This window comes from Myotis yumanensis, unplaced genomic scaffold (assembly GCF_028538775.1).
Source record: "Myotis yumanensis isolate MYYU_CA2020_CCGP unplaced genomic scaffold, mMyoYum1.0.hap1 SCAF_11, whole genome shotgun sequence".
Lineage (NCBI taxonomy): Eukaryota > Metazoa > Chordata > Mammalia > Chiroptera > Vespertilionidae > Myotis > Myotis yumanensis.
The window spans coordinates 11253062-11277006 of NW_027223762.1; the positions used below are offsets into that span (position 1 = coordinate 11253062).

A 23945-nucleotide genomic window follows, 5' to 3' on the forward strand; every position below is an offset into this window, starting at 1 on the left:
GCCTTGCAAAGCTGAGATGGGCTTGTTTGTCTTGTGCTCTGAGAGCCCAGGGCTGGGACCAGGGTGCTGGACAAGCCTGTTCCCTCAGTGCCGCTGGGGAGCTGGGGTGCGAGCAATACTTCTCAATGATCCCATCAGTCATGTGCAGCGGGGGAGGCGGCTCCCCCTCGGGAAGGAAGCCCGGTTCACGTCTCACCTCGGCCACGTGAACGCTTCCCAGACCCTCCGTCTCCTCATCCGGCACCAGGGCCAGCCATTCTGGCCTCGAGTCCCCGGCACCTCTCACTGGGAGGAGCAATGGGTGACGTGTGCACCTGCGGGGCTGGGACCCCCATCTCACCGAATCCTGGTGCGGCTCTGGAAAGGGAGCTGGTCACGCATCCCTGCCTTGAGGGGAAGGAAGGCGAGGCCCGGAGGAGTTGGGTGACCTGCCCCGCAGCATCCAGACTCAGGCCCACCGGGTTCAGAGCCCCCTCTCCTCCCACAACCCAAGCTGCCTGTCAGGTGCTTGGGGCAAGGGGAACGCGCTGTGCTCTTGGGAGCTTTCGGAGAAATCGTGACTCATGGGCAGGATCAACCGAAGGGCCGCGTGGACTTGGCCGGATGAGAAAGCCTCCCAGGAAGTGAGAAGCGTGTGAGGAGCAAGGAGAGCTGGACTTGCGGTCATGGTCCTGGTCTGGTCCTTACCGGGTGCCAGCTGGGTCACTGTGGGCAGGTCACTCATTCACTCCAGGCCTGAATGGGCCCCTCCGTGAACCAAAGTCCATCACAGAGCTGCTTCCCAAGGTCGATGAGAGGGTCCGATGAAATCTGACACGTGAGGCGGCCGGGGGATGCTCAGGCGCCATATAATTGAAAACTCCTCCCCAATTCCTGCCCCAGACAGCAATGAGAAGTATGGGTTGAGCCAATTGCAACAGGCAAGCAGTGGGGAGTCCTTATGCATCGCCCCCTCCCAGAGGCCCCGCACACAAGCAGCCACTGCAGGTACAGAACCTTCAACCCAGTCCCTCCACCCCCATCACCCCAGTTTAGAGCCGCCAGGCATCTGTGCCTTGCCCTGGGGTCCACATAGAAAGCTGGGCCAAGAAAAAGGAAGGAATTGGCCCAAGACCACTCAGCCAGCGGCAGGGGAGGGGAGAGGGGAGCTAAAACTAGAACCCAGAGCTCTTCCCCACCTTCTAGGCTTTCCTGACTACCTATCCGGGAGGCGTGACACACCTGGGAGATGAGGAAGCTGAGGCCCGAGAAGAGCAGTGACGTGCTCGAGGCCGCTGGGCCAGTGGCGCAGCCCAGGCGGGAAGCCAGACCCCAGCTCTCTGCTGCTGGCTGCTCAGCCCAGAGCAAAGACTGCGTCCTACATCCCTGAGCTTTTTCTGAAACCAACCACTTCTTAATTCTTTGGCTGAATGTCTAAATAAGGATTTTTGCCAATTCTGAGCCCCGCTAACTGATGAAGTTGTCAGAAAAAGATCTAATGATGCTTGAAAATGCAGGGAGTGAGCCAGCTGCCAAATTGCCCTCCCAGCTCTGACTCTGCGTCAAGGAATCGGGGGACCCTCCCCCCGGGGGGTGGGGGGCTGGAGGTTGAGACTCTGCCGCCTTTCATCAGCTGTGTGATGCGGATGAGTTGCTTAACCCCTTTGAACTCCCTCCTCCACGGGTCGCTTTGAGGATTAAATGAGATGACGTGTGTGTGACATGTCAGCACAGTGCCAGGCACAGCACAGATGCAGGGCAGCCTGGGAGGGTGGGGCAGGGCAGCTGACTTAACTGCTGCATGGACTGGGGTGGCTGTGCCTGCAGCCCCGGGTGAGTGAGCTGAAGCCACCAGCTCCATTTGGGGCAGTGCTGGGTCAGCCCCAATATCCTGGAGGGAGGGGGCAGCAGGCGTCTCAGCTGGGATGAAAGGCTCAGGCCCTGGGAGGTGGGCCTGGGAGGCTGGGCAGGCCCCGCCCTCTGTTCTCTCCTCTTTCTCGGTGGAACATTTGTCCCACTCAGGAGCCTTGGCACTAGGGGGTGGGGCCTGGCTTGGGGACGTGGGGGTGAGACAATTCCCAGGCCTGGCACAGAAGCCCGAGAGGCTGGGCTCTGAGAGGGCCCCCCCCCCGCCCCCGCCCGAAATGAGCTGGACCTAAGTACAGGCCACCCCAAAACACGAGACACACATAGGGTAGGGCTCAGGTGAGTGTCCCAGCCATTTCCCCTCCATCACCAACTGTCCAGGCCACATCTCTCTCCTGTTTTCCCTCCTCTCCTGGCTACATGCATGGACACAGATGAAGACATGTATGCACACACATGTCGCCTGCTTGGTGACCCTTCATCTTTCCCAGAAGATGGAGAAGAACGAACAGGTCTTGGGTACAAACGTATTTTTGCAATTCTGGAGCTTTGCACAGAACTGTTAACTTCCTGGAGACTCAGTTTCCTCATCTGTCGACGGGGAAATACCAGTGAGCTTTACTTAACCATCACGGCGGTGAGAAGCACATGAGGCGGAGCCTGGACAGGGCCTGTAACCAAGAAGCACATGACTAATGGCAGTGGACATTTGGGGCTGGAAAGTAGAATTGCTGTAACCATGAAATCTGCTTCTATTTTTAGCAAACCAGGGAGAGTATCTGAGGGTGAGGGAGGGGCCCAGGCAGTGGCCTAAATACAGCATGAGGATTATCACGGGGTCCAGCTGTCCTAGTCCGGGCTGTAGGTAATCAAACATTCCCCTCCCAGCAGGCTGCCTCCCCTGCGTGCTCAATTCTGTGCCCACTGGCTGAATGCAAAGTGCTCAGAGGACCGCTCTGAGCTCATGGGAGCCGAGAGGTGCACGTTAGGAGTGGGCAGGCCGGCTCCGCACCAGGGATCAAACCTCAGCGTTTCCTCGGGATGTGGTGGGAGTGGGAGCTGCAGAGGGAAGCCTGGGCTCCATCTCTGCTCAGCCTCTGAGGGGCCCCGGGACCTTGGATGATCAGATCCCATCTTGTGCCTCAGTTTCTTCATTTATAAAGGCCTGTCCACTCCTGGGAGGTGCAACCTGGCCAAGAAAAAGCTCTGACAAAATTGATTTTTAAAAAAGCACAGGCAGATGCCTGGAGTCCAGGTACTGCTTCCCTCCCGCCCCCCTCCTTCCCGCCCCCACTCTTCTCAGGTGGCCAGGTGTGCCATCACCCCTGGAGAAGGGGCTCAGGCGCCCACAGGCCACCAGGACCCCTTCCAGCCCAGGACTCTGCAAGACGAAGCAGGGCGGTCATTTGTAATAACAGAGTTTTCACTGGACGGATTGCTTACCCCCCTTTGACCCTCTGCTTCCCCAGCTGTCAACGTGGATAATAACTCAGCCGGCCAAGGGCTGCTGGGAGTTAGCGTAGGTGCCGGATGGCTGAGCACTGGCTGGCCCAGCCTCAGGACACCACTAGGGAGGTCCTTCTGGGGCCTTCAGGGAGGGGTGCTGTTCCCAGATCTGCCTGGCTGCCCCAGAAGCCACTCAGCATCCTAAAAAGTGGGGAGGGGACACTGCCAAAGCATGACCAAGGTGCCTTGGGCTGGGTCGCTCTAAGAGGGACGATGTCCACCAGGTAGCCTGCGTGGGCCTCTCTGGGTCCCAGTGTTTGGCACTGGGGTCAAGAATCAGCTCTGTAAAGCCCCGAGATTTGTGGTTCTCCCGTTTGTTCTTAGCCCTGAATTTCCTAAGAAAAGGCCTCGTAAGCCCCCCAAACCTCAATCAGTGCACAATGCAGAGGAAGTGTGGAGCAATGACTTACGGGTGAATGAATGAGAATCAGGTGTGGGAACCGCGTTCATCAGCCTCTTTTAAAACGTCTCTTATCCGTGAGACTCTCCCCTGGATGATCGACAGGACAAGGGGTGACATTTCCCAGGGGGCCGTGGGGAAGCAGGGGCTCCCAGAGCAGCCTGGCCAGGCTGGAGTGTGGGGTGGGGACGGGCCAGCGTGGGAGCGAGGCTCTGAGGACACCAGGAGGCGGGGTGCCTGGGAAGCTGGGAGTGGAAAGCACCGAGAAAGGGCTGGGGCCAACGCTGTCTGTCTGGAAGGCCCCGAGGCGGCAGCGATGAGGAGAGGGTGCTTTGGGGTGTCCCCTGAACCCCAGGAATGCAGGTGTGATTCCTCAGTGAAGATGACAGGTGGGGCACTGGCATCTATTTCCTGACACCCAGTCAAACTGAAATAAAGGGCGTCTTTAGAGGCTTGACCTACAGAAGCAGAGAGAACTCGAGGGAAGCAGATGAGCGAGCGGTGCTGAGGCGGCAGGTGTCAACCTGTCCCACATCCCAGAACCCTCTGAAGGCTCTGGAAAGCACCAGGTCTCACTGGAAACGGAGGTCGGCTAACAGGAGGACAGATCGAAAGTCTTGAAAGGCAGCTGGGGTTCTAGACCTCCCCCTACTCGACAAGGTGGGGTGATTGCCCCCTCCACCCCCCGCAGAAGATTGGGGGGCTGTTCTCTGAGACGAGCGTAACAGAAGCGTTCTGCGCTGGGGACGTCAACCACCATTGAGAACTGGAAGTTAAATTAATATATTTAATATATTTAAGTCTGAGACTCCACCAGCCCTCTTTCCCGACTCGGCTCCAGCATACTGGCCGCCAGGACTTCACTCCTACCTTCTCTAGAGTGTCCTCAAGAAATGGCCCCTTCAGCTCACCCTCTAGAACAGCTCGGTCCATAAACCCCACCCAAGGATTTGAGCTTTGAAACAGCTTCTTAGCAACCACCCCCTCCCCCCACTCTAATGATGAGCAGACAATGACCAGCTCTCCAGGGAAGGCCTCTGGCAGGAATGACAAGACCCAAACCAGCTGGTGGGGGAAAGTACCTTGGAGAAAAGATTGGAGAAAACACAGCCTCGAGGAGAAAGGGAGAGGATACTATTAAAAAAAGGAATAAACTTGAGCTCTTGGAAATCCAAAGCATGATGGCAGGCGTGGGAAACTGAATTAGAGCTGGGGGTCAAGTTGAGGGAAGTTCCCAGGAAGAAGAGCCAAAGAGGAAGCTGGCAGGTAGCTGAGACGCGATGAAAAGTGAAGGACCAACCCACATGGGCGACGTCAGGAGATTCGCGCTCCAGAACGAGAGAACGGAGGAAGCAGAGGGGAGAAGTTATCAAAGAAATAATTCACAGAAATGTCCGTGAACTGAAGGACCGTTCCCACCAATGGGTCCTCTGGGTGCCCAGTACCTGGGGAAAAGGACCCACACTCACTCACATTGTTGGTAATTTCAGAAGCAAAGAGCATACAAGTTTCCGGGGGGCAGGGGGTGGGGGTGGAGAGAACAAGGTCACACACGAAAAGAATCAGGAAACTTTTTAACAACAGCGAAGCTAAAATGTAATAGAGTGATGCTTTCCAAATTCTGGCATTGGAAAAAAAATTACATCCAACCTGTAACTCAATTCCCTCTCTGAAGAGTGAGGGGAGAATAAGACACTCAGATATGTAAGGTGTGAAGGCATTTACCTCCATGCACCTTTGCCAGGAAGCTACTGCGGGATGTGCGCCACCAAAACAAGGGAGGAAACCGACAGGGAGGAACCCGGGGATTGGCAGACCCAAGGCAGACACAGTGTGCAAGCTTCCACAGCCCCGACCTTCCAGGAGACCTGAGATCTTCCCACAGGTCCTGCCACCCACAGTCTGGGCCCGGAAATTAGACACCCCGTCACACCACACCACTACGCATCCGTGTTTACAGAAAGCAAGACCGTTATTTACAAGAACAGAAACACTGAGCTAATTCACTTTTAAATACACCAAGTAGAGCAGCAGACAGAGAGAAAACAGAAGCCTTCTGAGTGGAACAGGCGGGGCCTTGTCCGCAGGCTTCCCCACCACCCTCTGCTGCCCGGGCCGCTCTCCCCTGCTCCCCGCTGATGGGCAGACCCTTCCCAGTATTGCCCAGCCCTCATTGTCCACAGTGAAGCCAAGTTAAGAAAACAGAACCTTCCCGGACCACTGGAGATCCCGAGCCAAGCTGCAGCGGTGCCTGAGCTCCCTGGGGCCCCATTCTCCAAGCCTTTTCCAGAGATGTGTTCTGGGCAGGGTGAGTCATGAGCTCCTGTTCTCGGGACTCAGAGAACACAGGGACGCTGGAGCCCCCACCTCCCAGCAAGCCTCTCCTTGCTCATTGTGGGAGGCAAGTTTTCTGCTTCGTCCAGGATTGGAAAGACACAGAGGGAAACTTTAGTCCTAGATCTAAATCCCCGAAAGTTAACCTGAGAACCAGCGATGGTCAACAACAAAGTTCTTGACAACCAGGAACAAAGGGAGAAAAATAAAGACGAAAAGGGATGTGTATGGAAAGAACTATTCTCGCTTCTGGGATTAGATCCTTCTTACGTTTCTGTTCTAAAATGAACATTGGGAAAAAAATAGAATGATGGTGATTGTGGTTGACATGATTTTTAATGTCCTTACTTGGCAAAATAGGAAAGTTGACATCTCTAGCTAGTCTTCCTCAAAAAAAGAAGAAGAAGAAGAAGAAGAAGAAGAAGAAGAAGAAGAAGAAGAAGAAGTAGGGTGTGTTTCTAAGTGGTTAGAGCATTGGCTTAGGCACCAAAGGAGTTCAATTCCCAGGCAAGGGCATGTACCTGGGTTGCAGGTTTGGTCCCCAACCCCGGTTGGGATGCGTGCAGGAGGCAACCAATCAACGTGTCTCTCTCACACATCTCTCTCTCTCTCTCTCTCTCTCTCTCTCTCTCTCTCTCCTTTCTTCCTCCCTTCTACTCACTCTAGAAAGCAATGGGAAAAATATCCTCTGGGGGAGGATTAACAAAACAAAACAAAACAAAACAAAACAAAAAATAAGTGGGTGGGGGAGAGGGAATTTCGTTGTCTATGATGGTCCAAAGGCTGGGGCACAGTGTGGCAGATGACACAGAAGAAAGTAAGACCAGGCCCCAGACTAGGTCCAAGTCCAGGACCAGACGGGGAGGGTGAGGAGGGCACCTGCAGGTACCTAAGTGTGGGCTGGAACAGCCCAAATGCTTGGCTGGCCCCACTCGGCGCCCTTCAGTGACAGGGAGCGCATTCCTTCAGGGCACAGTTCTGATTATTAGAAAGAGCTTCCCTGTGCCGACAAGAAACTGCATCCTCGCATCCAGGTGTCGCGTGGGGGCCTGGAGCCAGGCCCGTCCTCTTCAAGGACAGCCTTTCACCCGCAGGAACACAGGCTCCATGTGGCACCCTCCCACCGGGGGGAGGGGGGGCGGTCTATTTGCTTCCCCCAGCCCCACTCGTTCCTCTTGTGAAGTGACTTGCCTACGATCACATGGCTAGCAAGTGAGTTCGAACCCAGCTCTTCTGCTCCTGGCCCAGGGCCCTGCCCGCTAGTTCTCTAGATGTGGCAATGGCTGTGTTCTCAATTCATGAGTTGGTTCTGGTAGCTCAGAACCAGTTGGCAAAGCAACAAAGAAACAAAAAAAAAAATTTAAAAATACAAAACAAGTCAATGTGATCACAATAAGCATATCTGCATAGACAAAGGTATGGAAGGAAAGAGGGCCCAGTGGTCATGGTGGACCACTCTGAGGTGGGCTGCCTGGTGATTTTTACTGTGTTTTTCCTTTTCTCCGTTTTTCCAGTGACCTTGTTTCTATTTGTATGACAACATAAAATAATAACCATGTAGAAAGATGAAATAAGAGAAGTAAAATTAAAGTAATTTCTTTCAAAGATCCCATCTCACTCTCTGGCCACTTTCCAATGAATAAGCTTTGGGGGTTGGTGCTCCAGAGATGGCCTAGGTCCCCGGCCCTGCCCTGTGGGCGTGGCCTGCCCAAGACCCTCCCTCCACGGCTCTCCATCCCTCGGCTTCACTGCAGCCTGACATTCCTGCTGCATCATCCCCCGGCTGCCAAATGGTGACCCCACAGACAAGCAGCCCCCAGACCACCCAGGGTCATTGCCAGGGTGCTCCTGCCCACCTGCCCTGAGTAAAAGTGGAGAGCCCAGCCTTGGGGGTCAGTCTTGACTGACAGTTCAGGCTCTGCTGTCAGATGGCCCTGGGCAAGTCATTTCCCTCTCGGGGCCTCTGTGTTCCTATGGGTAAAACCAGGGTGGAGAGCATTTGACAGGAATTAGACTGGGTGGTCTCTAAGTTTCTTTCCAGGCTTAATATTGAAATGTTCTGGGACTGACCGGTGACACCATCCCCCACACATTTGGCCTTGCCTCTCTGGGCTGCCCTCGGGTCCCTGAGCGGAGAGCCTAGGTCTGAGAGAAGTCCCAGCCATTGCGCACAAGTGTGTTTGAGCATATGTGTGTTTGTGCGCAGTGTGCATGTGGGGGTGTTGGGTGTGCAGGGGTGTGTGTGTGAGTAGGAGGTACCAGAGGGACATCATCCAGTTATCTCACCTTTTTGGGGGATCCTGCTCCTTTCCTCGCCAAAACCCCAATCACCCATCTCCCCGCCACCCGCCCCCCTGCCACCCCCCTTCTCATTCCTTTGTCTTCTCTGTTTCTGCTTCTGTGTCGAGTCCCAGCTCTGTGATCCTTCTCTGTCTCTGGCCTAGAACAAGACCTGTTGCTCTGTAGCCCTGGTTAAGTGTGTGCCCCCCCGCCCCCACACACACACACACACATACATGTGGTCTCTCCCCCATGGCCCCATCCCCTAGGCCCCTGGCCCTCTTCCAAGAGGTGCCCACGGCTCTCAGAGTCCACCTTGGTCCAGACAGAAATGAAGATGGGTTCTAGTGCACAATGACAAAGCCAAAGCATTTTTTCCGCCGAGATCTGAATGAAAAATCCGGAAGCCCGACAGCGCCATGATTTGTTACCCTGACATCGCCTCTCCACGCATTGAACAGAGTTTAATTAAAATCTCAGGAGTGATGAGGGCCCTTTGACTGTGCACCTCTGGGCTCTTCCAGGTGGAAAGGCAAGGTCTTTTCACAACAAGGACAAAGGCTCAAGGATGGCCCCTAAAAGATTGGGGGTCGGGGGTTCGCTGCAGCTCAGGCAAGCACAGCCTGTGGGCTTGCAGGAAACTATCGGGCAGCCACGCCCACCATTCCACCCACTTCACGAGGGAAGAGACTGAGACCAGCTCTTTCGGCCCCTCAGCAGCTCCCAGTGACCCCACCCACATCGCCCCACCACCCTGGACTCACCCTCAGGGCCGGCAGGGAGCTGACCTGGTCCGTGGTCAGGGTGGCCTCCTTGTAGTACTTCCCAGGTGGGCAGAGCTTCAGGAAGGTGTCGTGGATGCTGAGAAGCGAGACATGACGGGCTGGGGAGTAGAGACCAGCAAGCCCCCTCCCTCCCTCCACCGTGCTCTTTGGAGGAAAGGGACTCAGGATTGATTGACACAGAAAAGGCAGTTATAAATCATCCACCCTTCCAGAAACATCCTTGAGGCTGCAGTGCACAGAGCACACCTGGCGTGGGATGGGTGGGGGGAGACATTCCCCAGGAGAGCACTGGGGGACTGAAGGACAAGGAGGAGAGGAGCCATCCTGGAAGGGGAGGCGCGTGGAGCCGTCTGCCCCAGCCCCAAGGAGTGTTATCACGGTGATGGTTAGAATTGCAGGTGGGAGGTGACCATAGAAAGCAAATTGACTTTCAGTCAATGTTATGAACATTGAAGCATTCTCTGAGGCCATGGACCCATTTGGCTGGTGCCCCGGACAGATGGTTCCCCCTGGGAGTGCCGGCCACAGGCTGCCTACTCTCAGGGACACTTTTCATGGAACCTGCATGGCAGTCTCGCCAGGACAGGGCCATTATCTCTCATTTACAGATGAGGACACTGAGGCTCAAGGAGGTGAAATAACTTGCCTAAGGTCACACGGTGGTCGGAGTGAAAGCCAGAGCTATAGACACCCGGCCCTTCCCCCAGGACCCCAGAGAAGGGAGGTGTCAGGGTGTCTGAGGGAGACTTTAGGAACCTTGCCTGCCCCTGAGACCCTCTTTTCATTTACCAAGCTCCATGCTGGGTGCACTCCAGCACATGATCTCATTGAGTCTTCCCATCAACCCCTGGGAGAGACATAGGGGTGACCATTTCTATAGAGGGGTAAACTGAGGCACAGAGCGTTTAGGGGGCGTGCCCAAGGTCAGGAAGCTTGGAAGAGACAGAGTGGGGTCTGAACCCTAAACCTGGTTCTTCTGGCTGTGCCGCCCACCCCTAAAGTGTTCATCCCCACCCAGGGGAGAGACTGGAAGCCCCACCCCCCTGGAGAGCCCTGGGGAGGGGGTGCGTGGGGAGGGCCCTGCCCGGACTTCCTGCCTCCCCAGGCCGCGGGGTGGGTAGGCTGCCCGCACATGAATCGTGGCTGTGTCTCAGCTGCCACAGAATGTCCTCCTCCTCCAAATATGGATCAGCCGGCTCTAAGTGGAGCTCTGAATTAATCACTAATGGACTCAAAGTCAAAGTCATTTAAAAAACTCGCACACAGCCTGCCAGAAACCCAGCCGGCAGGCTGTGGCTCCCGCACACCTAGCCCAGACGCGGGAGGGGCCGTCTGCGCCCCGAGAGGCGGGCACCAGCTCCGCTGCGCACACTCGGGGGACTGTGAACCAACCACGTCCCCTCCAGGCCTCAGTTTCCCCCGTGTGAGATGAGTCTGGGTGGTGCCCTCGCCCCGGCTCCTCCAGTTCAGACATTCTGTGGCTGTTTCTGTCCCTCTCTCTGCTCACCTCTTGCCTCTGAGGCCCTGAATTTAGTGGTTTTCCACTGGGTCCCTCGTTAGAATCATGGAGGGGGCTTGTAAAATGGTCTGTGTCCACCCCTGGAGATTTCCATTCAAGGCCGGGCCGGGACCCAGGCACCGATAGGTTCTATAACAGTGGTTCTCAACCTTCCTAATGCCGCGACCCTTTAATACAGTTAGTTCCTCATGTTGTGGTGACCCCCAACCATAAAATTATTTTCGTTGCTACTTCATACTGTAATTTTGCTACTGTAAACAATATGTAATTATATGTGTGTTTTCCGATGGTCTTAGGCGACCCCTGTGAAAGGGTCGTTCGACCCCCCAAGGGGTCGCGACCCACAGGTTGAGAACCGCTGTTCTATAAGCTTCCTTCCATGCTGCCGTGGTGCAGGCAGGAGGAGAACACAGTGCCTGTAGGCCCGTCCTGGCTCGGGGGCCTGGGCCATGGGGTCCGCAGGCCTTGCCCACTTGGGACAGCTTGCAGGTATTTTATAAATAGCCCTCTCTTTAGCCTGCAGGCTTTTAGTCCCGTGATGGACTACTTCCAGGCTGTGTGCCTTGGTCACATCCTTTCTCTGAGCCAGTTCCCTCATTTGCCAAAAGGGGATGACAACACCATGAAAATAGCAATGACCACATACTCAGCACTGACCCTGGTGCCGTCACGGGTCGGATCATCCCCTTGTCCTAATCACAGCCGTTGCTCTCAGGCCACCCTTTTTCTGTAAGTGTGGGAACTGAGGCTCAGCGGAGGTGAGAAGCTCACCTGCCGGCACACAGTTAGGAAGTGACCGCTGAGCCTCAGACCCAGGCCTCTGGCTTCCAGGAAGCAAGCCCGTCACCACTCCGCCTGCTGACCTGGTGTTCCAGGAAATCCAGAAGCTCAGGGCCAGGACAGGGCCTGGAGCCCGGGGGAAGTCTCCATTTCGATGGCTAGACATGCCTCCTATGGATCGATGCTCACCTGTTGGGTAAGCGCTTTGTGTACGAATGTTGGATGTGACATTATTTGTAAAGCTGAAAACCATAAACAACGTAAGTGTTCATCACAGGGGGTTGGGAAAATGAATCACTGTTCTTCCGTAGGAAGGAATGCTCCGTAGTCATTAAAAAAGAAAGAGGCAGATTTCTGTGCTGTAAGCAAAACCAGCCAAGATGAAAACTTTATAAAAAAGGGTCCGGAACAGTATGAATGCTACCCTATACATGAGTAAATGCGACAGTATGAAAGGGATATCCTGTTTGAAGGCTCTATGTGTTGGTCTATCTATGAAAGATTCTTCCGGAAGGCTAATGGGAAACAATTGAGCAGTGGCTACCTTTGGGGAAAAGACCTGGGAAAATCGGGGGGGTGGGGGGGACATTTACTTTTTTATGTAGAGCTTTCTATGCTATCGAATTTTCTAGCCATGCTCACAAGTTACATTTTAAAATTAGATTTTATTTTTGCTCAAGAGTTACTTTTTAGAAAAGCTCAGTAGGGGTAGTAGGATGTGAGTCATGTGGAGTTTTGTCATATTTTTTTCTATATTTAAAAAAGTGAGTGAATTTTAATTTTCAAAGGGAAATAATATAGCCCCGTGACTGGCCCTGGTCTCCATGGCTCCCTGTGTCCCTCAGTGCTTAGGAGGCTCGTGCTTGTGGCAAAGGCGTCGCCTGCCTGGGACTCGAGGTGGGAAGTGTGGCTCTCAGGCCGGGCGTCATGGTGGGGAGCGCGAGTCCACGCAGAGACAGTGAGGGGAGAGGACCCAGGCCTGAGGGTCTCACCGTGGTCTCCTCCCTCCAGCCCCGCCCTGCCCCATGCCTTAGTGAGCTCATATATCCGTCTACCAAGTGTTCACTGAGCCCCTGGCTTGGGCTGTGCCCTCACCCCTCCCTCATGCCGTCCATCCCTCTGCAACCCCATGAGGGGACGTGGTGATGGGTGGCTTTGGACAGAAACCTGCGAGAGCAGGGACCAAGGTTCACCATTGCACTCCAGGGCCGGCACGGTGTCTGCCACACACCAGGCACGGAAGGGAGGCTCGGGGAGGGCGTGGGCGCTGAGAGAGATGCAGTTAGCGCATCAAGGTGACCCAGCCAGTGACGGGTCCAAACAGGCTTCAGACCTGTTTCCTGAACGAATTACAGGAACCCTTGTCTTCATCATCCCAGGGAGGGCCTGTCCACCTCTGTGATTCTATGAAGAAGCCCTGCCTTGCGTCCCCCAGCAGCCTGAAGCCTGACATTCCACTCATCTCACCAGGCCTGGGGATCACGACCCCACCTGGGGCTGGTCCGTCTCTGCCTGCTCTGGGCAGCCTCATCCTTCCCTCTTACCACCACGTGACCTTAGGGCTCTGCGGCTCTGAGCAGGAACCACCCTCAGGGCCAGGGCAAGATCCCAGCCCAGGGGGCGGGGCGGGTGGCGGGGATGGAGGGGCTCTACTCACCACAGGATCTCATTTCTGGTCAGGAAGGTCAGCGCCTACAACAAACCACAGAGAGGTGACCTGCCTACTCCGTTCCAGCCCTGCCCTGGCCTCCCGAGCAGTGGGGAGCTTCGGGGGCCAGGGTGGAACAGCGCATGCTCTCCTCCCACAGCCAGGAATGGAGGCACCTGACCCTCCCCAGCGGATGCCTGAGCGGGTGGGCGAGGAGGAAACGGTGCCCTGCCCCCTCCCCTGTCTCTCATGGTCGCAGGAAGGAGTGTGTGGGCTCAGACCTGGAGAGGGAGTTAGAGACCAGACGGAAACCGGGCTGTGGAGCAGGAGACGGGTGGGGAGGAGGCCTGGGAGGACTGGACTGGACATCAGCAAAGACCAGGGCCACCTCTATCTGACTGGTAGACTCTAGTCTAGAGCAGCGGTTCTCAACCTGTGGGTCGAGACCCCTTTGGCAGTCGAACGACCCTTTCACAGGGGCCGCCTAAGACCATCCTGCATATCAGATATTTACATGACGATTCATAGCAGTAGCAACATGACAGTGATGAAGTAGCAAAGAAAATAATTTTATGGTTGGGTCATAACATGAGGAACTGTAGCTAACGGGCCAGAAGGTTGAGAACCACTGAGCTAGAGCTTCAGGTAAGAGTCTTCCCGCTTGCCCCACCTGCCTTAGGAAGCTCCCACCTCTGCCCAGAGGCTCAGCCTGATCTACCCACCTGGTACTCCTCCAGGTCCTCCCAGTGGATCTGGTACCTCAGACACTGTCCCATGCTGGCCACACCTTTCTCTCTGCCGGCAGCAGAACCTTTGCCCCCAGGGCTCACCAGTTTGTGTGACCAGGTGATCTGGTTGCCATAGTTGCCACACATTCTACCTTCTGCCCATTCTACCTGAGCTTCTGAGGGGGCAAAGAAATGGGCTCTTCTGGTTCCCAGGGCCGATAGACACCACCCTAAGCCACGAACAGAAAGGCAGCCCAGGAGCAGGGCCGAGTGCCATTCTGTTGGCTCGGGGGTCACACTGCCTGGGTTTGAATCCCAAATCTGCTCATGCGAACAAGACACGTGACCTCGGGCCAGTTACTCAACCTCTCTGGGTCTCATCCTCAGCTATAAAACAGGGCGATAACCATGGGGCGTTGTGAGGATTATTCGAGTTAATACAGGTAGCAATGCCAGGAACATAAGTGCTCAATAGATGTTAGCTGTTAGAATCCTGTCCCAAGCGCTTTGCCAAAGGTGGGGGTGCAGAAATGAGTAGCGGAGACCCTGATCTCAGGAGTGGCCCAAAGAGCACCTACAGGGGCGTCCCACCCCCTCAGTCAGGGTCCCTGCAGGAGCAGAGGGTACATTCAAATGAGGGTACTTTGGAGAGGGTCTAAAAAGGGGACTTCATGGAACTCTTCAAAAGGTGAGGTGGGATGTAGGCAAACCAGCCAGGAGAGGGCAGAATCCTGGGCTACTTACCACAGAGTTGCTACAGTCCTGGCCCAACACACAGGGATCCGGACCCCAGCATCGCTCTCTCCTCTCCTTATCTCCTGCAGGAATGAAGAGCAGGTGGAGAGTTAACCCGGGGAGACAGAGAAGTCCAGCTCAGCTGCAGTGCTACCGGCCCGGAGGCGCCTCCCACAGTCACCCGCCACTCCTGCCTCTGGGCGGTCCACACGCCTACCCGCACTGTGCCGTGTGGCTTTCCTGGTTCTACCAGGTCCTGCCACACGCTCTCCCATGTGAACATCCCCAGGCCTTTCTGTTGCAGCTGACTTATGTCTCTGGAAATCAGCTGCTCGGTTTTCTTTTCTTTTGCTCGATTTTCTTCACCTGTCCTTCCCGGAGATGAAGCCAAGCAGAAGAACCCCAGGGGCCCTCAGCCCCTCGTTGACCTGGCAGACACAGGGGCAGCACCTGCAGTGTGCTGGGAACTGGGCCTGACCCTGGGGAGAAATGAGTGACTGTGGTCTCAGCCTTCAAGAAATGGATACTTCACACACACACACACACACACACACACACACACGTGCGCACACACATACATGCACACATGCACGCACATGCACACACATACACACGTACACACGTACACACATGCACACACACACATGCACGCACACGCCAAGGGAGCTTGAGCGGATGTCATCAGAGGCTTAATAGTACAGGGCTGGCTGTATCACTGCGGGCAAGTCACACAGCTACTCTAAGCCTCGGTTCCCTCATCTATAAAACGGGAATAATAAATCCCCACTTTATAGGATTAATGCAAGGATAAAATAAGATGTTATATTTATTTAGCTCTTACTTACCAAGTATCGGGCACATAGTGAGTTCTCAATAAAGGGTAAGTGATATTGTTACTTTTTACAGCTGAGCCTGGAAGAACGGGCAGGATTTTAGCAGGCAAAGCCAGCAATTAAATCCCATCAGCTGCTAAGCCCTCGGAACTTCCACCATCGTTTATTAAGCAGCTTCTCTCTGCCAGCTGTGTCCCTGTAAGCTGCCCCCTGGCATGCCCACAGAGGTCTGTGAGGTTGGCAGGTATCGCTCCTTTGCTCTGGGAAGGCCAGCGGGTGAGGTTCAGCGACTGCTGTGGGAACCCTCAGGCGAGTGGGCAAGGGAGGGCCCAAGCCTGGATCGCAGGCGCAGGCCTGGGGGTTCCCACAGCCTGGGTGGGAGCCAGGTGAGCTGTGGGCGACACCCCCCAAGGCTGCTTCCTTCCCGTCTCACTCGGTCCTCCTGTGACCTGGAGCTGCCGGTGGCAGCGTGGCACAGGCTGGTGGGTGCCTTTACGCCCTGTTGACACTCCCGAAGGAGAAACAAACTAGAGAACATCCCTGCAGCTCTTTATTCAACAGCTGCTTATTGAGAGGAGACAGAGTGCAGGAGAGACAAGGCCCTGCCCTCCTGCAGCCAGACACACAAAGGAAGAGTAGCGTCCCTGCCACAGAGATAAGGGCCTGGAAGCAATAAAGCCGGGGGGGGGGGGGGGGGGGGGGGGGGGGGGTGCTGGAGAGGCTTCCTGAGGCGGCGCACGGGAGAGGAGACCCAGGGACCAGGAGAGGTGAGCCAGGCTAAGGGGGGAGGTTTTCAGGCCCAGGAGGTAACAGCATCCAGCTGGGATTTAATAACACGGCTTGGTTTTCATTACCTTTGTTTATGGCCTTCCTTCCATTTTGAAAATGATGCAGGTTTGCCATTTATAACTGTGATATAAGGTTTCCTTTATAAATAGACCTGTTTAATGAAAAGAAATAGGAGCACATATAAAGAAAAATGCTGAGCAAATAATTGTACAGGTGGTGAAGGAATATGCCAGAAATCATAAACCTCTCTCTTTCTCACCTCAAGCAGGTCACCAAGGTTTGCAAACTCTGCTGCCCTCGCCTCTCCTTCAGTCCCATCCCCCCACATCCTCCCAACGCCTGCCCACAGCCGCCCCACCACACACACAGGTTTCTGTGATTTCATCGAGAGAGGGTTCTCATTGGTCCTTACAAATGGCAATAGTAGCAATAAGAATATCACCTTACATTTGCATATCCCTTTGTAATTCCAAAATGCTTTTCTGTGCATGGGCTCATTTACCTAAGAAATAAAAGCCTATGCTCCTTGGAAGAAAGAAAGAAAGAAAGAAAGAAAGAAAGAAAGAAAGAAAGAAAGAAAGAAAGAAAGAAAGAAAGAAAGATCCCACCCCCATATGATTCTTCCTTCAATTCACTAACCAACCAACATCCCTGCCCCCTCCATCCAAACTCTTCAGCGGGGGTGTCCTGAGCGGCAGGAGGCCCAGCCTGGCCCCACAGCTCTCATCCTTCCTCCCCAGGGTCTGCCCCTGCCCGAACCCTCTGGCGTGGGATGGAATGTGCTCTTTGCAAGGTTTCTGAAGCCTTGCAATGAACTCTACCAACTGTTCAAACTGCAACCACTACTCAGCCTTGATTTAGACGTCTCTTAAAAAGGGCTGGAAAACACACACACACACACACACACACACACACACACACACAAGACAAATAGCCCAACTAAAAAAATGGGCAAAGGATTTGTATAGAACTTTCTCCAAAGAAGATACACAAATGGCCAATGAGCACATGGAAAGGTGCTCATCACCATTAGCCATCAGGAGATGCAAATCAAAACCACAATGAGATACCACTGCATGCCCACTGGGCTGGCCCAAGTCAAAAATACAGTAAGTGTTGGTGAGACGCAGAGAAACTGGAACCCTCACACACTGCTAGTGGGAATATTAAATGGTGTAACCACTTGAGAAAAGAGTTTGGTAGGTTCTCAAAAATGTGAAGGCCCAAGATGGAGTCACTTGTGCTAAGCCCCACATCATTAAACCAAGACTGACTTACAGTTTTGGCTCTCCCAGAAATGGAATCTTAAAACCAGTCCATCAGGAATCACCTAATTAGCACCAGTGAGGTCTTCTGCCTGATACCTCCCTGCCATCCCCTAAAGCAGCGGTTCTCAACCTGTGGGTCGCGACCCCTTTGGTGGTCGAACGACCCTTTCACTTTCACAGGGGTCGCCTAAGAACATCCTGCATATCAGATATTTACATTACGACTCATAACAGTAGCAACATTACAGTTATGAAGTAGCAACAAAAATACTTTTATGGTTGGGTCACAACATGAGGAACTGTATTTAAAGGGCCAGAAGGTTGAGAACCACCGCCCTAAAGGAAGGTGACCTTGCCACAAACAACCGGTGTTTTGCTAATATAACTTCCTTGCTCCTACCACCTTCTGCCTATAAAAGTCTCATTTCGTATAGCTCCTCGGAACTTCTATCTGCTAGATTCAATGCTGTCCGATTTATGAATTATTGAATAAAGCTAATAAGATCCTTAAAATTTACTCAGACTAATTTCATTTTTTAACACGTACGACCCTGCAATTCCACTCCTGTGTATATACCCAAGAGAAGTGAAAGCATTTGTCCACATAAAATCCTGTACGTGAATGTTCATAGCAAGATTATTCATAAGAGCCAAAAAAGTAGAGACAGCCCAAATAATCACTAACTAATGAATGTATAAATAAAATATGGCATATCCCATATAAGGGAGCATTATTCTGCTGTAAAAATAAATGAACTATTAATACATGGGACAACATGAATGAAGCTTGAAAACATGATACGAAATTAAGAAAGCTAGTCACAAAAGGCCACATATTATATCATTCCATGTCTATGAAATGTCCAGAGTAGAAAAATCCATAGAGACAGAAAGTAGATTGCCAAGAGAAGGGAGGAGGGGAGATGAAGAGGTTACTGCTAATGGATATGGTGTTTCTTTTTGGGGGTGATGAAAATATTCTAAAATGAGATGGTGCTGATGGTTGTACAACTCTGTTGTGCACTATAAGATTGAATCGTATGTCAATGATTTATTAATAAAGCTGTTATTGAAAACCATTTCAAGGAGCATGTATGTCCTAACTTAGTGCCCAGCACATCGTAGACCCATCATAAATATTATTAAAGAAATGTGTAAATGAGTATTACATTTTCAAATAGTTTCCAATCTATTTCCTCAGCCTGTGAGTCTTGTAGTTGGTTGGGGGGCGGGGGAGTGGGGGGGACACCCACTGTAGTTATCTGGTGCTAAGGACCAGGGTGGATCCTGCTGGGGCAGGTTGCTGCCCAGCCCTGAACGTCAACTAGATTTCTGTTTGCATTCCCAGCAGCTGAGCAGCCTGGAAAGCCACGCTTGGGCGGGAGAAAGGATTGTCTATGTTCCTTTGGTGTGGCAAGAGGCAGGCCTGGGGAACGCAGACTGTGGGATCTACAGGAGCATCCTGGCAGACTGCGAGGAAAAGGACAGAAGGACTGTCCTTCTGGTCTGGGAGACAGGGGACGGAGAAAACAGTGGCGACGCCAGACAGCCATGAGCTCACTACCCCAGGGTGAGGGCGCAGGGAGCTTAGAAACATCCCTGGTGCTGAGAATCTCAGGGCCTGAGTCACACTGCCTCAAGGTCACCTGTGGGATAAGTTGGGGGCTGCACACCTCTAGAAGTCTGCCAGAAAGGGGGAGGGACAGGGGGGATGACTAAGGCAGGGCTCCCAGCCTCCCAGGCCCTGAAGGGAACCCATATGCTCCAGGGAGTGGATCAGAGGGGCTGAGAGCTCAAGCAAGGCTGGCCAGGATGCAGAGGCACTCTCCCAGGGACAAGTGGGACAGCCCAGACTCCCACGGTGCGTGTCGGCACATTGTCCATAAGGCCAGCTGTGACCGTCATGCCTGGTTAGACCAGCAAAATGCACAGAACAAGTATGGATCTGAGGACACTTCCCCGTGGCCAGTGAAGCCCCCGCATGCTGCCAGGTACTGACTTGGAGTAGAGAAGGGGGTACCCAACCTGGAACACATCATTTAGGCAGAGGGACTAGCTCATCCAAACAGACCCTTGAAAGTAGTTTTTTAGTTTCCCATTTACATCTACTGGGGGAGAGTCAGGTTGTTAAGGCTGGAGCTAGAACCAGAGCAAGTCTTCCATCGATGGCACATTTAAATGGGGAAGAAATCCCCCCACTTCGAAGACACTGGAGCATTATTCCTAGGAAGTCTAGAGGTGGAAGCTTGGGAGGAAGATCTGTGGTTTTAGAGAATAAGTGGTCTTTTCTTTGCAAACCCTGGAAAGACTCCCTGGCCAGGCCGGGGGAGAACGCTGAGGGGGCCGATCCAGAGGGCCCTGGGGACCCCACCAGCCAGACGAGCAGGCTGGAGCCTGGACACGGAAGGAGGAGAGGGTGGGAGACTGTCCAGGCTCACCCACACCTCCCACTGCCTTCCAGCACAGAGGCCGCTCACCAAGCCACACATCACCTTCCCCTGATGGAGCTAGATGCACCCAGGCTCAACTCAAGAGTAGTTCTCCTGCCTCTGCATCTGGCTTCTGGGCCGAGGGTGGGGTGGCCTATGTTTGGAGGAGACTGAGTCTCCTGACAGATGAGGAGGGCGCCTCGGGCAGTGGCGGGAAGCAGGTAAAAAGCACGTCTAACGCTAACTGCCTAGAGTTAGTGCAGACGTCACAGGCCAAGGGCATAGTCCTCCCCCAGACTCCCCTCACTTCAGACAGCAGCCGCGAGCCCTGGGGTCCTCAGGCTACCGGTGCTTCTAAGGGGCCACTATCCACTTGGGTTCGATAAGTCACTGGAACAACCCACAGAACTCAGGGAAGCACTAGGCTTAGGACCACCGTTCTATTATAAAGGGCTCAAAGCAGGACCTGCCAATGAAGAGACACAGCGTGAGGTCTCAGAGGCTCTCCAATGTGAAGCTGACGTGTCCTCAGGATGTCACCTCCTGGGCCACCGATGTGTAACTACCCAGGAAGAGCTCACCTGAGCAGTGGTGTCTAACGTTTGTATTGGGGCTGCATTATGTCAACATGACCGACTGAATCATTGGCCCTGTGATTGAATGCCATCTCCAGCCGCCTTCCCTCCCCAGACCTTGAGCTGACGTCATCTGGTTCAAAACCCCAGCCCTCTGATCACATGGTTGGCCCCCATCCTGAGTCATCTCATCAGAGTGAACCCAGGCAAGGTCTGAGCCGCCCACTGGAATAACAAAGACACTCTTATCACCTGGGAAACCCCAGTGGTTCTCAACCTTCTGGCCCTTTAAATACAGTTCCTCATGCTGTGACCCAACCATAAAATCATTTCCGTTGCTACTTCATCACTGTAATGTTGCTACTGTTATGAATCGTCATGTAAATATCTGATATGCAGGATGGTCTTAGGCGACCCCTGTGAAAGGGTCGTTCGACCGCCAAAGGGGTCGTGACCCACAGGTTGAGAACCGCTGGTTTAGAGGTTGCCTCCCGCGAACCAGGGACAGAAGCCACCCAAATTCCTTATTACTCAGCACCAGGAAGTCTGGGGTGGCGTGGGGCACAGTTAGAGAGACAGAGACCTCGGCCCAACCTTGTGAGAAGAGGAGAACGATGTTCATTTGGGGATGAAAAGATTCACTCAGAGGAAAAACATGGACAGGTAATATCTTCAAATTTAAATCTTTGTGTTTTTTCTACCTTCTCATAAGAGATCTTTTTTTCTTTTAAATTTTAATCTCCCATTCACATTGCCTGGAGGGGAATGTAAAATTGTTATAGCAGAGGAGAAAAAGCTAGAAGCTGTCAATGTTACTATTTTTTATTTTTAAAATCCAGAGGGAAGGCTGAGGAAAGCAGGGTCCAGAGTTTATAAAAGAAGGAGAGTGAGGAAGCCCTATGCCACCAAGGTGGGCGAGGAGCTCCGACTGGGAGCACTGCCCCTGACCGGCTTGGGGAGCCTGTTAACCTTGGGGAGGAGCCACATGCACAACCAGATCCTCACTGTAGACCCGTAGGGGACAGTTAGACAGACATGAGCAGAGCAAGGACGGTGGGCCAGCTACAGAAGGTCACCAGGATGGAGAGCCCCAGGTGCCTAGCAAGGGACAATCGGTTATAGGGTGGGACCTGGCCCCAGGGTGACTTTCCTCCCCTAGCTTATCGCTGGTCATGGCGTTTGGACTCCTGACCTTCCCTCCCTAGAGATAACATCTAGGCCTCAAGTTGTTTCAGCTCCAGACCCAGATAAAGCAACAGAACCAGCCACAGCTGACCTCAGGACCAGCTGCATTGAATAATGACCCCTGCCCTGGTGCTGGCCCATCAGTCAGTGGAGACCACAACCCTGAAAGGACACACCTGGAAAACTGCTGAATATTCTATTGAGATCTTCCCCTGGGGCCTCCACCCTTAAAAAGCACATCACCTTGGCCTCCAGGACTTCAGGCACTGCGGTGAGGACAGGTCAAAGTGAGCTTGGTCCAGCTCAGAGCGCTGCCTCAGGATGCTCTGGGCATTTTCTGCCCCAGGACTTCTCCACCGAGAAGCCTCCTCAGTCTGTGAGTGAGCACAGCCCAGAAGGTCAAGGTGACACTCCTGGGGGTGGGCGCTGGTGGAGAAAGGGCACCAGTTCTGGGAGGGGTTTGTGGCTTCTCCGCAGGACTGTGAGGTCCTGGCTCTTCCAGACAGATGGGACTGGACACTCCGACCTAGCTGGGCTTCTCCTTCCCCACCTCCCTCCCCTGCCCCTCACTCCTGCTGCCTGGGACCAGCTCTCAAGTTAATCACAGGCGCTGCTGGTGCCTGTCCTGCTTTCATGCGACAGCTGGCTGGGGCACCCACAGTATTCCAGGAGCCTCGGGGTGCTGCCCTGCTACTTGGCTTCCTGAGGGAGCAGTCCTGGGTTTTTAGTTCTAAATTCCCATAGACACACCTTAAAGACCATCTCACTGGACCCCTATGTTATGCAGATGAGCCCAAGAGGAAGCTGGCCTGAGATCACGTGGGGAGGGCTGGAACCCTGCTCATTCTCTGGTCTCCTCCCTCCCAACAGGCCTCTAAAAGCTGCTCGCTGGAGGTTTAATGAGATCCTATCTGTGAAAATGCCTTGTAAACTGTGAAGCATTATGAATACGCTATTTGTCATGATTTGTGCCAGGCCTGGGACTGGAACCCAGATCTGCTGACTCCCGGCCAGTGCATTAAACCCAGCAATAAGAAGACTGCATTAGACAGCTATTCAGGATTTCTTATTTTTATAGTTACACTCTCAGACACTGGCTTACTAGAAACCCCAGCCCAGCCACCCTCTCGCTGCCGAGGACTCCGTGTTGCTTTCTGCTGGCTGGCAGAAGGTGGCTGCTGTCCTTGTCGATGTCTCATTCACTTATTCCAATTTTCTAAGATGTCCCAGGCACTTGGCTAGTGCTGGGGATATAGTGGTGACCAAGGCAAACACAGTTCTGGCCTCAAGGAGAACCCAGTCTAGTAGAGAAGAAACGTATTCAATAAACACTCGGATAATTATATAACTTCAGCGTACTGAGTGTTATGAACAGAGGGCAGGATGCCATGGCAGCGAGTCCACAGAGGCACCAAACCAACATTGGGGCTCAGGGGAGCCCCTCTGAGGAGGAGACATTTAGCTGAGACCTGAAGGATGAACAGGAAAGAGGCAGACATGAGAGAAGAAGGAGGATTCCTGGCAGGAAAAGAGCTTGCATATGGGCCTCAAGATGCTGACCCTAAGAATAGACAAGGGCAAGAGGCAGGCCAGTCGGGACTGGGAGGGGCTGGGTTCCGTGAGGGTTTATCTTCAAAGCTTTCTTAAAAGCAAGGGACGTCACTGCGTGTGTGGTGCCGAGCAATGACATAACCAGAGTTTGTTTTCCAGGGGTCATTCTGCTCACAGGGTGGCTGGCGAGCATGTTGGCCGGGGGCCAGCCTGGCTTTGGGAAGAATGTGAGGAGACTACCCAATAGCGGAGGGGAGGGGAGGGGGGCCATCCTGGGACAGGGCTGTGGCCCTGAGAGGAGAGAACCGGATGAGTTCATATGACATTTTAAGGTGGAATCAGCAGCACAGGGAGGGTGGCTAGCAGGGAAGGAGAGGGAATTGTCGATGGTGAGCCTGGGCTCCTGACATGAGCGGTCGGTGGATGGAGGAGATGCCTATTCCTGAGCTGGCACGGGGGAGGGACAGGTTTGGGGGAAGAACAAGAGTTCGGATGTGTTGAGTTTCTGTGTAATAGTCACGTGGAGATAACAAGTGGTGGTTAGTTATGTGGGACTGAGAGCTCAGAACGGAACTGCGGACAGGAGACAGACATCTGGAAACGTCCAGGCATAGGTGATAGTTACAGTCGTGGAGGAGGCCAGCCAGGGACCACAGTGGTGATGGAGACAGGGACCCTGCCTTCAGGGAGCTCATATTCCCATGGAGTGGCTGCCGCTTCCGGTAACATCAGCGTAGCTCCTCAGAGACCACTAA

At 53.7% G+C, this 23945-nt stretch overlaps 1 protein-coding gene across 1 annotated transcript in view; it reads right to left on the reverse strand.

Annotated features, from left to right (window-relative positions):
* Positions 1-14896, reverse strand: part of CIB4 (calcium and integrin binding family member 4) — a 38646-nt gene extending 23750 nt beyond the window's left edge. The window contains exons 1-4 of the mRNA XM_070428854.1: positions 14778-14896; positions 14570-14643; positions 13107-13141; positions 9130-9226 (exon numbers count right to left, since the gene is read on the reverse strand). Of these exons, the coding sequence (XP_070284955.1) occupies positions 9130-9226; positions 13107-13141; positions 14570-14643; positions 14778-14835 (264 nt within the window). The 5' untranslated portion in view covers positions 14836-14896. The remainder of the gene's footprint in view (positions 1-9129; positions 9227-13106; positions 13142-14569; positions 14644-14777) is intronic.
* Positions 14897-23945: the final 9049 nt, after the last annotated feature.